Source organism: Schistocerca americana, chromosome 8 (genome assembly GCF_021461395.2).
Source record: "Schistocerca americana isolate TAMUIC-IGC-003095 chromosome 8, iqSchAmer2.1, whole genome shotgun sequence".
Classification (NCBI taxonomy): Eukaryota; Metazoa; Arthropoda; class Insecta; order Orthoptera; family Acrididae; genus Schistocerca; species Schistocerca americana.
In genome coordinates, this window is record NC_060126.1 from 516,695,231 (window position 1) to 516,711,662 (window position 16,432).

Below are 16,432 nucleotides of genomic sequence, written 5' to 3' on the forward strand. Positions count from 1 at the left end.
CCCTGTACATGGGCTCTCCAGGGCTGCTGCAGCGGCAGCGGCTGCGGCGCGGCCGCTGTGGGTGGCCGGGCGGTCGCGCACAGCGTGTTTACAGCCCACTGCTGCCACCGCTGCTGGCCGTCACTCGACGCCGGCGCTGGAAGCCCCGACCGGCGCGGCCCCGCCTGCTCCAGACGCCACCTCCCCGTCCCGCTCCGTCTCTCCAGCCGAGCAGTAACGCGCCGAGCCAGCGGGCAGGCAGTGGTCCTTTTAACGACACACGTCAGCGAAATAGAGAGTCTGAACCAAATCAGCAAAACAGGTATCTCGCGACGTCAGTCTTGTACGAGGCACGTCTTCGCCGTTCTAATACGAAATAAATATCAAAAACACCACAACTCTATTTTTACATGAGAGCCTTGTCCTTTATCAACTTCCAGTATAATTTTCACGCATATCAATGCACTTACTGTACACCGTGAGCAGCTTCTGAAGTCCATCCTCATACACTAGTGGCCATCAAAATTGCTACACCAAGAAGAAATGCAGATGATAAACGGGTATTCATTGGACAAATATGTTATACTAGAACTCACATGTGATTACATTTTCACGCAGTTTGGGTGCATAAATCCTGAGAAATCGGTACCCAGAACAACCACCTCTGGCCGTAATAACGGCCTCGATACGCCTGGACATTGAGTCAAACACAGCTTCGATGGCGTGTACAGCTACAGCTCTTCATGCAGCTTCAACACGATACCACAGTTCATCAAGAGTAGTGACTGGCGTATTGTGACGAGCCAGTTGCTCGGCCACCATTGACCAGACATTTTCAATTGGTGAGAGATCTGGAGAATGTGCTACCCAGGCAGTAGTCGAACATTTTCTGTATCCAGAAAGGCCCGTACAGGACCTGCAACATGCGGTCGTACATTATGCTGCTGAAATATAGGGTTGCACAGTGACCTAATGGAGGGTAGAGCCACGAGTCGTAACACATCTGAAATGTAACGTCCACTGTTCAAATTGCCATCAATGTGAACAAAGACCCACTTGCAATGTCGGGAATATACCGTATACCATGTACACGAGGAAAAGTTTACGTCGGAATGACTGGACGATCAATTAACACCAGGATCAAAGAACATGAGCGACATTGCAGGTTGGGGCAGATGGAGAAATCGGGCATGGCAGAGCACGCACTGAATGAGACCGACCACGTAATAAAATTCGCCGACACGGAAGTTCTGCCTGTAGAGAAGCACTATCACACGCGCTTGTTCAGAGAAGCTGTAGAAATACAAAAACACGCGAACAGTTTGAACAAGAAAGAGGAAAGCCTCAAGGTAAACGGATCCTGGCTTCCCGTACTGCAGCGAACGACCGTCGCAGGTAGCAAGAGGAGAACCGCGGAGAAGCCCTCGGACGTTGGCGCGCCAGGTACATATAGTCTGCGCCCGCGAGCTCGGCTCCAGTTCACCATCGGCAATTGAGGGTGAAGCTTTGACAGAAAAATCATTAGATGAACGTCGGCCGAAGAACCCGAGACAGAAACCAATAGGCAGTTTGTCAACAAGTGGCCACGAAAGCCTTAACAATTTTGAATCAAGGTGACCGACACGTGTAACCAATGGCATCCCAAACCATCACGCCAGGTGATACGCCAGTATGGCGATGACGAATACCCGCTTCCAATGTGCTTTCACCGCGATGTCGCCAAACACGGATGCGACCATCCTGATGCTGTAAACATAACCTGGATTCATCCGAAAAAATGACGTTTTGCCATTCGTGCACCCAGGTTCGTCGTTGAGTACACAGGCGCTCCTGTCTGTGATGCAGCGTCAAGGGCAACCGCAGCCATGGTCTCCGAGCTGATAGTCCATGCTGCTACAAACGTCGTCGAACTGTTCGTGCAGATGGTTGTTGTTTTGCAAACGTCCCCATCTGTTGTCCCAGGGATCGAGACGTGGCTGCACGATCCGTTACAGCCATGTGGATAAGATGCCTGTCATGTCGACTGCTAGTGATACGAGGCCGTTGGGATCCAGCACGGCGTTCCGTATTACCGTCCTGAACCTACCGATTGCATATTCTGCTAAGAGTCATTGGATCTCGACCAACGCGAGCAGCAAAGTCACGATACGATGAACCGCAATCGCGATAGGCTGCAATCCGACCTTTATCAAACTGGGAAACGTTATGGTACGCATTTCTCCTCCTTACACGAGGCATCACAACAGCGTTTCACCAGGCAACTGTGTATGAGAAATCCGTTGGAAACTTTCCTCATGTCAGCACGCTGTAAGTGTCGCCACCGGCGCCAACCCTGTGTGAATGCTCTGAAAAGCTAATCGTTTGCATATCACAGGACTTGTTCCTGTCAGTTAAATTTCGCGTCTGTAGCACATCATCTTCGTGGTGTAGCAATTTTAATGGCCAGTAGTATAGAATTCTACCGACTCATTTTCTAACCATTCATACGCTAACGTTTTCCTCCTAGAGGATGTGAAATTGATTCCGTATTTCTATCTTTCCAGCTTTTGACCCCGTTCTTCACAGGCGACTTCTAATCAAATTTTGTGCCTTTAGAATGTATTAGTTGTGTTACTGGATTCGTGGTTTCTTGCCCGAAACATCACAGTTAACAGCGACTGACTGAAAGAAATCCAGTGTAGCAGAAGTGATACCTAGCGTTCGTCGAGTGTCATAGGCCTCTGCTGTTCCTCATACACTGAAGCGCCAAGGAAACTGGTATACGCATGCGTATTCAGACACACAGATATGTAAACTGTCAGCCGCGCGAAGCAGCCGCGCGGTTTGAGGCGCCATGTCACGAATTGCCGGAGGTTAGAGTCCTCCCTCGAGCATGCGTGTGTGTGTTGTTCTTAGCATAAGTTAGTTTAAGTAGTGTGTAAGTCTAGCGACCGATGACATCACCACGTTCCCTAAGGATCATCAATACGACATTTCGTAATGATGTGGAACCTGTCACTTTAACATAACTTTTCGTTGGACAAAATAATTTTTTTCTTTTTATTTTATTCTCTTACAGTTGCTACTTCATATCTAAGAATTCACCTATTCAGTAGAAGGAGTTGTCACTCAAAAATTGTTTTAATTTGCTTTCAAATGTTGGTTGGCTATCTGTCAGACAAAAGTCTATATGGCAAATGACCAAAGATGTTTGTGGCAGCATAATTCACCCTTTCTGTGCAAAGTGAGCTTTAATCCAGAACAGTGAAGATCATCCCTTCTTCTACTATTGTAGCCATGCACTTCGCGGTTATTCTTGAATTGGAATGGGTTATCAATGGTTGAAATGGCTCTGAGCACTATGGGGCTGAACATCTGACGTCATCAGTCTCCTAGAACTTAGAACTACTTAAACCTAACTAACCTAAGGACATCACACGCATTCATGCCCGAGGCAGGATTCGGACCTCCGAACGTAGCGGTCGCGCGGTTCCAGACTGAAGTGCCTAGAACCGCTCGGCCTCACCATCGGGCCTGGGTTATTAATGATAGATTTCATAAGTGAATGTATGTATTGCGAAGGGACTGTGAATATCCCGAGTTCCTGAAATAAATATCCGCAAGGTGGTCTCGGGTGGCCTCCAGCTATTATTCTGATCACACACTTACGTGCAATGAATACTTTCTCTCTTAATGACGAACTGCCCCAAAATATGATGCCATATGAAAGCAGTGAATGAAAACAGGCATAGTAGGTTAATTTACTGATATGTTTATCACCAAAATTTGCAGTTACCCTAATAGCATAAGTAGCTGAACCCAACCGTTTCAGCAGATCATCCACGTGTTTCTCAAATTCAATTTCTCATCAATGCACACGCCCAGAAATTTTGAGTATTCTGCCTTAGAAACAGACTTCTTTTCATAGTCTATATATATCAGTGGTGTTACGCCATTTACTACACAGAATTCAATAAACTGTGTTTTCTCATAGACATTACTGATAATTTAACTGCCGGCCGCTTGTGGTCGAGCGGTTCCAGACGCTTCAGTCCGGAACGAAGCGGGTGCTACGGTCGCAGGTTCGAGTCCGGCCTCGCGCATGGATGCGTGTGATGTCCTTAGGTCAGTTAGGTTTTTGTCGTTCTAGGTTGTAGGGGGCTGATGACCTCAGATGGTAAGTCCCATAGTGCTCAGAGCCATTTGAATTTTATAATTTAACCAACGAGGACATGGGCTTCCAATTGAGGAGCGTGAGGCGTGGGAGCCAATACGAACTTCCATTAAAGCAGAACGCGATGTGAGGACGCGAGATGAGACAGGCACAGCAGACGAACACACTCCTACTCCCCCTCCTCACGGCCGCAGCGGCACGCACCTCCGTCGCCGAGCGCGGCGAGGCGAGGCCCGACCTCTGAACCGGAAGGCCAAGACGTTGCCAGCACACAGCAGACACATCTTTCCATCAGCACCGCCTGACAACGGTGTGACGGTTATTCGTCGACAATGTCCTGGACCTTCGACGGCTCGATCCGGCAGTACACTCGAGATCCTTGGAAAACCATATTTTGTCTGTTTGTACGTACATGTCTGCAGTTCTCATACTCACTGAAATTCCTGCGTAACAGCACCGTAGCACGCCGCCAGAGGAGGAAAACCAAAAATGGGCAGCCCGTTGATTAAGTCGTGCTGTAATTCGCTTGGTTTATCAGAAGGGGAAGAACGCAGCAGCACTGCGAGTTTATGCAAGTATACGGTGACAGCGGATCATCGCATCAGTCTGGTTAGGTGGCACAGACATTTTCAAAAAAGAAAAAAAAAGAAAAAAATTAAAAGAAAATGGCTTTGAGCACATGGGACTTAAATCTGAGGCCATCAGTCCCCTAGAACATAGAACTACTTAAACCTAAATAGCCTAAGGACACCACACACATCCATGCCCGAGGCAGGATTCGAATCTGCGACCGTAGCGGTGGCGCGGTTCCAAACTGTACCGCCTAGACATTTTCAGTGCGGTGAGATAAGTTAGAATGACGAGGAACGAAGTAGCAGAATACCTTATTGTGAAGAAATGGGGAGTGCAAGAGAAGTGGAGGCCTGGCGCCCGAAGACCGGCATATCACACAATCAAGGGAATAACGGGAAAACTGAAAATCGCTCGAGAATCGGCTTCCAATATTTTGTACGGAGTTTTGTTCAGGACAAAGGCTCGCCGCCCACGGTGTTCCCCGACTGCCAGTGCAGCCGGGATGATGTTGCAGCTGTGTCAAGCTAGTCCAGGTAACTTCCTTAGCCACCCAGTCACCATGAACCACCGCTGCCTGTCTCACTTGAAAGGTCTCTGATGGATTCTTTTCATGTTAATTTCTTAAAACTTTTGTCATTTACGGCATACATTCCACTTCTAAATTTACTGTGGTGTGTCTATCTGGGAGGAGACTGAGCAGTGGAACGTGTTACTCTTACACATAATCAAGAACGATCTGTCACACTACTACACTTTAAAACACAGTTTATATGTAATTCATGTCAGGGTCGCCATGTGTAATGTTGATGAATTAATTCGTTCTGAAAGCGGTGCTGTTATTCAAGACAGTAAAAGCGGGTTAAAAGCCGTGAGCTATCTGGGGAAGTTAACCTTTCATTACTGAGCAACTGTTTCACCAGGTATCCAGTCTAGCTTACCAAATTCCCAACCAGACTAACATTAATTATAATCTTTTAGTAGTCATCTTACGATAACCTGTGATATATATATATATATATATATATATATATATATATATAAAGACAATTTAAATAAAAATAAATAAATCAGTTTATATTTGGACATTTATTTTAACATTGATCATGGTTCCGTTAAAATTTCAGCATATTAAACTTGATTCATAACTAAACTGGTGTGTTATTTAGGACTGTGAAAATATGAGTTTGTAATCTTACGGAACACATCAATTATGGAGCCAAGATTGGGAGACTGCATACAACAAACACTGCATTCATCAAATAACACACGAAGAACGTTGAAACATATGCAAGAGGAAATTAACAACAACCAAACGATTCAATTTTCACCCAAAGAAGTTACGTTCGTAGCGCAACCCTGTCCGTCATGAAATTACCACACTCTGGTATACCAAATTCATACAAAGTCTCTGTGAAACCTTCCCAAAAAGAATAGCTGAGGGCTACTTTGATGATTACAGCACATGCTTCACGTGGTCAACTTGGTTTACACAAAGACTGTAACTCCATAGTAATTCTGATAATTAAAATAAATTACATCGAAACGCAATTTAGAAAAGAAGAACCTCGAACTGGTTACTATTGTCTTACTACTAACGTGATGGGTTAAACAATTGTATAAGCACGTGGGTTGAAGATAAAAAAAGTTGCTATATTGAAAAATATTGTCAAGAGGAGACGTTATAATCTCACGCACATTCGCATTTAAGATTGATGATCTTAGTTAGAGTTACGGATCGTCAACACGTGGTTCCACTTTACTCACAAAGTAGTGACAAAGCTACTACCGGAAGATATTCTGAACTTCACACTCGAATTACACTGCGTTGCAATTCAAGATAACATAAGATATTTTAGATCTAAACCTGAAATAAAGGTGATTAAATTTTCAGTTAGGCTGAACTTAAGAAATCCATTGTCCTACGGACTTAGCAGACACGCACTTAGCCGGAGATCTTACCACTTCAGACGCTCGCCGCGGACAGACTGACCTGGGCCCCTACCGAGGGTACCTCACAGATACAAACGGAAGTGACCAGAGACTCAGCTTCCTATACCAACATGACAACGGACGGACAGGACCATACCAAGAATAGAAACATCTTTGCTTTTATAAAGCGTAGCTACCTGTTCCGACGTTGGTCCTACTGTTATCTAGCAGACAGGCTTGTCTGCTACCATCAAGCATGCAACTAGAAATATATTTGCTCATTCATCCTTTCACACAGAAGGGAAGGGGGATGACAGTACCTTATCATATACAGTATATAAAAGAAAGCGGAAGTAGGTTCCGTATGAGACTGTGTGACATGAATTACATATAAACTGTGTTTTAAAGTGCAGTAGTGTGACAGATCGTTCTTGATGATGTGTAAAAGTAACACGTTCCACTGCTCAGTCTCCTCCCAGATAGTCAGAAACACCACAGTAAATTTAGAAGTGGAATGTATGCTGTAAATGACAACAGTTTTAAAAAATTAACATGAAAGGAATCCAACACAGACCTTTCATAACCCCAACGCTCCAGGAAAAGACTGTGCAGGGAATTTTCTGGCCATGCTAGGACATTCCCAAGCAGGCTTCTCACACCCAACCTAAACAAAAAAAAAATGTAAAGAAAAAGCAGAAGGTCACCAGCTATTCGCTCAGTAATGCAAGGTTAACTTCCCCAGATAGCTCATCGCTTTTAACCCGCTTTTACTGTCTTGAATAACAGCACCGCTTTCAGAACGAATTAATGCATCAACATTACACACTGTAGCCCCGAGATAAAAGGTCGAAGCAAGTGGCGGAAACGTATAGATTCACAACGCCGAAAATGGCGAAAACTCAACCACTTTCGGGCAAGAGGATGCTTAGTTTTTTTCTTTTTTGTGACCATCATGATGTCATCTAGATCAAGGTAGTAACTGCAAAATCGACACTGCAGCTTAATAGTCGTGACAGGGTACGGAAGACCATCAACAAGAAGCGTCAAGGGAAACTGTCAAAGGCATTTTTTTTCATTCATCGCGTCACTGCCCCACCTCATTCTGCACAGGGCACAGTCACGTATGCTGCTTCTTTGGGCTATCAGATTTTGTGTCATATTGGTATTTCCTTATATGGAGCCCAGTGACATCTTACTCTTTCCTCGGATGAAGAAACCTTCAGGATAGAATAGGACTGTTGATACTTTTAAAAATATCTCCGAATCCGTCAATATCGATATTTAAAAATGTATCATTATCGACACTCGCTATATCGGAAATACTATCGATGTGTCCACCGGCGCGGTAGCTCAACGTGTTCGGTCAGAAAGCTCTGTAATAACAATAATAAAAAAAACTGAGCGAAGGGATCAACAACGAACTTCAACGGATGTTATGTGACGTCTGCCACGACCAAATACAACGAACAAAACCCCAAAAGAAAAAAAAAGTGGTAACATGCTTGCCTCCCATTGCAGCGGGCCCGGGTTCGATTCCCGGCCGGATTCTACATCTACATATCTACGTATATACGCCGCTAGCCACCAAGCGGTGTGTGGTGGAGGGCACAATTCGCGCCAAAATCATACTTCCCCCCCCTCTGTTCCACTCACGGTTCGCGCGAGGGAAAACGACTGTCTGAACACCTCAGTACGACCTCTTATTTCCATTATCTTTGAATGGCGATCGTTGCGCGATTTGAAAATTGGTGGTAATAGTACATGCTCTGCATCCTCGGTGAAGATCGGAATTCGGAATTTAGTGAGCAGCCCCTTCTGGTTAGCGCGCCGTCTATCTGCAAGTGTGTCCCACTTCAAACTTTCGTTGAGATCTGGAACGGTCTCGCGATGGCTAAATGTACCAATCACGAATCTTGCCGCTCTTCTTTGGACCTTCTCAATCTCCTGAATCAGACCCAACTGGTAAGGGTCCCATACAGACGAACAATACTCCAAGACTGGACGAACTAACGTATTGTAAGCTGCATCGCTTCAGGATTCTACCAACAAACCGCAATCTAGAGTTCGCCTTACCCGTTACTTGTATAATCTGATCATTCGACTTGACGGACGTTACCGAATCCAAAGACTGATAATTTATTTTGTACTCGTACATTAATGAGGATTTTCGCCTTGTTATGTGCAGTAGATTACACTTACTAATATTCAGAGATAATTACCAGTCATTATACCACGCATTTATTTTCTGCAAGTTCTCACTGATTTGTTCACAACTTTCGTGTGATACTACTTTCCTGTAGACTACAGCACCATCGGCAAACGGTCTAATGCCGCTTTCAATACCATCAACCAGATAGTTTATGTAAATCGTAAAAAGCAGAGGACCTATTACGCTGTCCTGGGGCACACCTGAAGTTACGCTTGTTTCTGTTGAAGTCACCACATTCAGGACGACATACTGCTCCCTGTCTGTTAGAAAACTTTCTACCCAACGGCATATGTCATCGGATAGAGCGTAAGCTCGCACTTTTTGGAGCAAGCGACAGTGCGGAACTGAGTCGAACGCCTTTCGAAAGTCAAGAAATATGGCATCAACGGAACTGAGTCGAACGCCTCGAGAAATATGGCATCAACCTGGGAGCCGGTATCTAGAGCCTGTTGTATACAATGCACAAAGAGGGCCAGCTGTGACTCGCTTGACCGCTGTTTCCTAAAACCGTGCTGGTTTCTGCAGATGAGCTGCTCAAAGTCTAGAAAGGTCATTATGTCTGAACACAAAATATGTTCCATGATTCTACAACAAATCGATGTCAATAAAATTGGCCGGTAATTATGTGTATCCGATCTTCTACCCTTTTTATATATTGCTATGTCCTGGGCCTTCGAGATTTTCTCCGCTGAGGAACTGGCTGTTGTGTTGTCCTCGTCATTATTTCCTCCTCATCACCGGCACGCAAGTCGCCCAAAGTGGCGCCGACTGAAAAAAGACTCTCTCTGCGTCCGAATTTCCCCGGATGGGGCTTCCCGGCCAACAATACCACAAGCGGATTTCATTTTTACTATCGATCTATCGATATATCGACAGAAGAAATATCGACTTACCAGCTAAAATAATATGGGTTGCACACTGTAAATATACTGCCAGTTTTAGAGCTGTATATTCAAGCATCGATTTATTGTTAGATATCACGTGCATCAACAAGCTAGGAGCTGCTTATCCCCCTTAGAGCAAGAACTGAAAGAAAAACGATGCACGTTCACGCCTGGCGATAATGACGTTGCTAACTATGGTAGCTGCAGGTAAGTGGCACAATGGGTCCATCGTTCGGTTTCGTCACATACTGGATTTTTCTGGAAAACTTCATGTCGACTTCTCTGTTATGTTTTTTTTTATTATTGTTTTTTTTCATATCTGCAAACTCCAGCTTCCCGTCACACGTCTCCACTCGCTGCAAAGACCAATCTTGTCATTTAGATTCTCGTTCATCAGTTTCAGCAACTGTTTTTGAAGAATGCCAATGTGAATAAATAGCACACTAGTTGCATTAAAAATTGTTTTTTAACGCAACTGGTGTGGTACTTCACCACATCGGATATTTTATCAACAGCACAAGTGTGAAGGGGCTTGGGGTCAGCACTTTGCTCTCCCGATTGTCTCCGACTTTCTTGACCTTGGAGCTCTTCAGCTGGAATCACGATACTGAGTGCACCGCACTTCAGTCCTTCCACCAAGGAAAACACCTTGTCGGTACCACGAATCGAACCCGCGTCCTTTGCATGGCAGTTAGACTTGCTGACCAGTGAGCTACGGAGACGGACTAACGATAGCAAGAGTGTGTTAAATTATTAGTGTAAAATTTTTATATTCCACTCGAGAAGAATACAGAAATAACAGCAGAAAACGCAGTAGACTTTTACGAAATGTTCTGAAGTCTCCATGCTGCTATTTTAGCGTCTTGGATTACAGATTACACAGAAGTAATAAGGTCTAGCATCTAAAATCCAGTGGACAGAAAGAATGTTAGAGGCAGAACACAACCTCATGTTGGACAAGCATGGAGAAAGAAATCGGCAGTGTTGTTTTCGAAGGAACCATCTCAGCGTTCACCTTAATCAGAAGGGGGCTCCTTGTTCTTCCCGTCCAAAATGTAACTGTCTGGTTCATTACGGGACTTCCCAGCCTTATGGCCTCTCGCACGTGATAACCCGTAGCTGCGCGTGGACACGTTGGGAGAAACCCAGTGAACCTGTCGACCGTCTTGACAAATTTTGATGGCCTTTCCCTCGGTTGCCACTTTGGTGATGTACGAGATCATTTTGTTACGAATAACGCCTCTCATTTGCTCCTGGTGAAGGAAAGAATATGCGAGGAAAGTCCGGAAATGTTTCTAAACTAACCATAGGTGAAGAGCCCATCAGGTAGATCCCAGCCTCTGAATACGGGCATGTATCCCATCGTCCAATTTCCTCTGCCACTCCAGTATGTTCTCTCGCATCGTTTTAAACCTGAATCTTGTCTCTAGTAACCTGATTTATGAATGATGTTTCAATAACACCTAGGTACTTGATTTATTCACCATTGGGAAGACTAATTATGATATAAAATAGGAAGTAACTAGACCTCTAGAATTGGTCGTACAAATGTCTAGGGCGCAATTTACTTTATAGATGAACTGCCTTTATCCATCACGCTCCCAAAAAATCTCAGTCTTCTGATCGCATTGCCTACTACTGATTTTTGGCGTTCGTCCTACTTCATATCGCTTCTTAGTACTGTCTCTGAGCTACTGAAACGATGTGACGAACTCCAGAGTTTCACCTCTAAAATCGGAGCCATCTTTAATTAAACAGAGTGGAGATGTAATCCAACAGTTTGTGGAATTCCTTACGGTCCTGCAAACAACGATACTTTTGTATGGACAACATCATTGTCAGGAAACAGTCTGATAATGTTGCATATACTTTCTGATAAATCATTTATATAGGCTATGTTGGGAACATTAGACATCCTGTTACTTTTCCTTGCGACATAATCGATGTTATTGTTCAGTTATTATTGGTTTTCCGTCTTGAGCTTACAGCTTACTGCAATTTAATTAAAGAGAACAGCAGCAAGCTGAAGACGAAAAAGCATTAATAACTGATTCTATCAGCTGCTGCGGAAGATGGCCATGCTAACAAATACATGATGTTACTCTTGTTTCTGCTGAACATTCACGATCCGTTGTAATGCACTGTTTTATGTTACTCGAAAAACAATCTAACCAGTCACGGGTCTGTGAAGATACTCTGTATGATAGTATCTTGGCTACTGCTTGATAACAGGTTTCTAAAATGTAGGAAGTATCGACCTGTTTATCTGCATCTCATATCTGCAACTTATGTTTCTCTATAGTGGTTCATCTTGAATCCGTGCTCATTCTTTTCAGATGAACTTTTCGCTAAGGAAGCTTGATTATCGAATTTCTTCTCTATCTGCTACCGGAATTTGAGTATTAGAAGTACTTTCTGTCTCGAAGGCAAGACTTCGGATACGTGCCTGCAAGCCAGGTTCTTTAGCTTTAACGTTCAAAGAGTCCACATGATTTTGCGTTGTACCGACAAGTCTCAACAGTCTTTTTCGAAAGACGTCATCGTCGTCTTTGATTGCTAAAATCTGTTTCTTTATAAAATTCACTATGACTCAATCCCTTTATCCAATTTCAAGCGAAATGCATCGAAATATTTGTGCTTCGACACCTGTCAAAATTTTTAGTGGTGTTCAGAGAGGCGGTTAAACTTCAATGTGATGAATACTGTTTCAGAGACGTTGCTGAAACTGTAAGATTAATGTACAACTGTCCGCCGCCGATAGCTGAGTGGTCAACGCGACAGAATGTCAATCCTAAGAGCCCGGGTTCGATTCCCGGCTGGGTCGGCGATTTTCTCCGCTCAGGGACTGGGTGTCGTGTTGTCCTGATCATCTTCATTTCATCCCCATCGACGCGCAGGTCGCCGAAGTGGCGTCAAATCGTAAGACTTGCACCCGGCGAACGGTCTACCTGACGGAAGGCCCTAGTCACACGACATTTAATGTACAACTGGGACCTGCGTGCTAATGATTGTCTAACACGCTCAAAACAACAAGATATTGCACCAGTAATCTCTGCAGCTTCACCGAAAGGACCAGTCCGCTCATCCGGAGTGTCTTCCGCCGGTCGCTCGTACACCAAACGCTTCTTTTTTCCCGCCATCTCCCCCCCCCCCCCCCCCGTTCTCAGAAAGAAATGGCTGTTTAAAGACCGTCTCTGAACATGACAAGCGTCAAACTCTTGATGGAGCGTTACCGGGGAAACCTATGACATGTCTGACACATGAAAAAGTTTTTGTTTTTATTTCTCCTCAGAACTCTAAAATTTTGTATGCGTCATCACTCAACGGGGTCTAGTGAAGCAGGGGATACAACCCGTCGGCTTTGACCAATGACGTCATACATTAGTCATAGATAGTAATTTCTTCACTTCGAGGCATAGATAATAAAACACTTCTGTGTTCCGGATAAGCGCTATTATGGTACATTAAAATTATTTGTAATGATATTGAGGTAATTTGGAGTATTAGTTTGTTATTGTAAAACAATGTATACTGTCTTATTTTCGTTTATAGGAATGGATTTGTCTGTTTGTGGGTATGTAATTTTCGTTACTGTCTGTCTAGGGGAGCTTCGGTTATTCCTCGATCTTTCCGTGTGCTAAGTTCACTTTTCCATTTGCTTCTTTCACTGTATTTCACTATTTTGACATATTTCACTGTTTTATTCCACCAATATGTGTATTTTCGTGTTGTGAAGTACGTAGTAGAAATTTCTCAGCTGTCGATCTTCTTTCGTTTCCCAGCACTAGTATCAGTACGACATTTTCGAATGTGTACTTGCTATATCACAGGCGAAACCCCTGACACAACTAAAATTTGTATCCCGTCCTTCACTTCGCCTTTACACCGACACTATACGAGGTGTGGCTAGAAAAAAACCGGACTAGTACTGGTGAAACAATAAAACGAATGCAATAAGGCTGAAAGTCGCGTGGCCTGTCACGCGACTCTCGCTCCGCCTACTGCTCGAGTTTCATCTGCCTCCTGCACTCAGTCTGCCCGTGGCGTCTGTTTTAAGTAGTTGACGTTTTGTCTGTGCGTCGGAAAATGTTGAGTGTACAGAAAGAACAGCGTGTTAACATCAAATTTCGTTTCAAACTAGGAAAATCTGCAAGTGAAACGTTTGTAATGTTACAACAAGTGTACGGCGATGATTGTTTATCGCGAACACAAGTGTTTGAGTGGTTTAAACGATTTAAAGATGGCCGCGAAGACACCAGTGATGACACTCGCACTGGCAGACCATTGTCAGCAAAAACTGATGCAAACATTGAAAAAATTGGTAAACTTGTTCGACAAGATCGCCGTTTAACAATCAGAGCAGTGTCTGAGTTAACAGGAGTTGACAAGGAACACGTTTACCGATTTTTTCAATGTTTGCATCAGTTTTTGCTGACAATGATCTGACAGTGCGAGTGTCATCACTGGTGTCTTCGCGGCCATCTTTAAATCGTTTAAACCACTCAAACACTTGTGTTCGCGATAAACAATCATCGCCGTACACTTGTTGTAACATTACAAACGTTTCACTTGCAGATTTTCCTAGTTTGAAACGAAATTTGATGTTAACACGCTGTTCTTTCTGTACACTCAACATTTTCCGACGCACAGAGAAAACGTCAACTACTTAAAACAGACGCCACGGGCAGACTGAGTGCAGGAGGCAGATGAAACTCGAGCAGTAGGCGGAGCGAGAGTCACGTGACAGGCCACGCGACTTTCAGCCTTATTGCATTCGTTTTATTGTTTCACCAGTACTAGTCCGGTTTTTTTCTAGCCACACCTCGTATATGTCAATTGGCGAGCAAGATAGAAATGTTGCGTATAGCTATATAGCTCAAGTAAGGAATGGGATACTATTAGCGTCCAAAGCAACAAGAAAACTGTACCCCATAGTGAAGTACGGGATACAAATTGTACATGTGTCGTCTTCTTGTCTCCGTGTAGTTCAATTCAGGTACAGGTTGCAAAGGTAACGTACGTCTATTTCCACCTTTTCGTTACCAGTGTGCATATGTAGAGGTCAACGGAAGTCTGGTATACATATATTACATACGTAGGTCCATCTGTCATCAGTAATACTGATCTGTACGTAAGAAAAGACTGTTAGTAATAGCGGAGACTAAACAAACAACACATCTACAATTTGTTTCGCGTGTTCCACTTACGGTTTACTGAAGCGGAGGGTACATCGTTGAAGTGAAGAACAGGACAGTAATGCTAGTGAAAACGAAGAAATCGACTTACGACAAACTCTTACTCTGTACCGTACTTAAGCAACACACTTCGAGTGAGCTTTTAATTTGTATCCGGTGTTTCATTTACGGTTTAGTGAAGCAGGGGATACATAGTTCAGGTGAACAATAGGACAGCAATGCTAGTTGAAACTAATAAATCGACGTACGCTGAACTTGTATCCCGTACTGCACTTCTAAAGACTTTCGAGATACAACTGACACACATGTAACGTGATGTATTCTTTGCTAGTAATATATTTCATTCATTTCTTTCCGTGCGGAGAAATACTAAGATACAAACACGCGATATCGTTAACGTGAAAATACTTCTGGCCCTTATATATGTGAAGCACAGTTTTTCTCTCTTGCATTCCTTTGTTTCTGAACATTCTTCTCAGCTCTTTCATCTTTGTAATACATGCTCTCTGGCCAATTCTGACGTCATTGGTCAAAGCTGACGGGTTGTATCCCCTGCTAAACTAGACCCACTCAACGCACCCATACGGTGACTATTTAAATGAAACAATGCGTCCACACTAAGCAGGTACAAGACTGTGGACGTAATAAAACTGCCGTCGTTTACATAAATGAAGGAGAATGAGAGGCGGCCATACTGCAGCATGTTGTTTATGTGCGTGTGTGTGTGTTGCAGGCGGATGTTCCCGACGTTCCAGGTGCGGCTGTTCGGGCTGGACCCCTCCGCCGACTACATGCTCATGATGGACTTCGTGCCGGTCGACGACAAGCGCTACCGATACGCCTTCCACAGGTGAGCTCGCTGTCTCTACTGGGGTGTGTTGGAGGAGCAGTGGAAACTCAGGTCAGCAGAGAAAATAAAAGTGTATGAAGTAAATCCAACGCGAACGAAATTTTGAGTCCATATTAAATTCCTCTCGAGGATGTAGTCGCGAAATGCAAAGTACGTTTCAGCGCACAAGAAAAATTTACATTTTTCCGGTGGACAAAGAAATAACGCAATTAAAACATCGAATGCATTTATTACGACTTCAGATCTATTTTCGCCGACACGTGGAGATGAATATAGTTTGGAACACAGAGCATTTGGAGTTTTCATAGATAAAAATACGGCATCTGATATCAATTAACTTACAGTATGTAGTCAATTAACATACGTGACGTACAATTTTCTGAATCTATGGCAATGACTTGTGGGGTACGAAGCGGCTGTTCCTTATTACCTCTTTTATTTAACATGTAAGTCATAGCAATGTTAAGACGACGGACACAGAAACATAATTCAACTCAAGTCTAATAACAAATTGCATACTATGCCACATACAGACAATCAAGCTCTGTTTCTTAATATTAAAGATAAATTACGATACTTGATTCTCGAAATATGGTATCCTACTGAAAACTTCCTCTTTTTTTTTTTTTTTTTTTTTTTTTTTTTTTTTTTTTTTTTTTT

At 43.7% G+C, this 16,432-nt stretch overlaps 1 protein-coding gene across 1 annotated transcript in view; it reads left to right on the forward strand.

Moving 5' to 3' along the window:
- Positions 1 to 16,432, forward strand: part of LOC124545953 (T-box transcription factor TBX1-like) — a 194,585-nt gene that overhangs the window by 31,704 nt on the left and 146,449 nt on the right. The window contains exon 3 of the mRNA XM_047124916.1: positions 15,656 to 15,772. Coding sequence (XP_046980872.1) covers positions 15,656 to 15,772 — 117 coding nt within the window. The remainder of the gene's footprint in view (positions 1 to 15,655; positions 15,773 to 16,432) is intronic.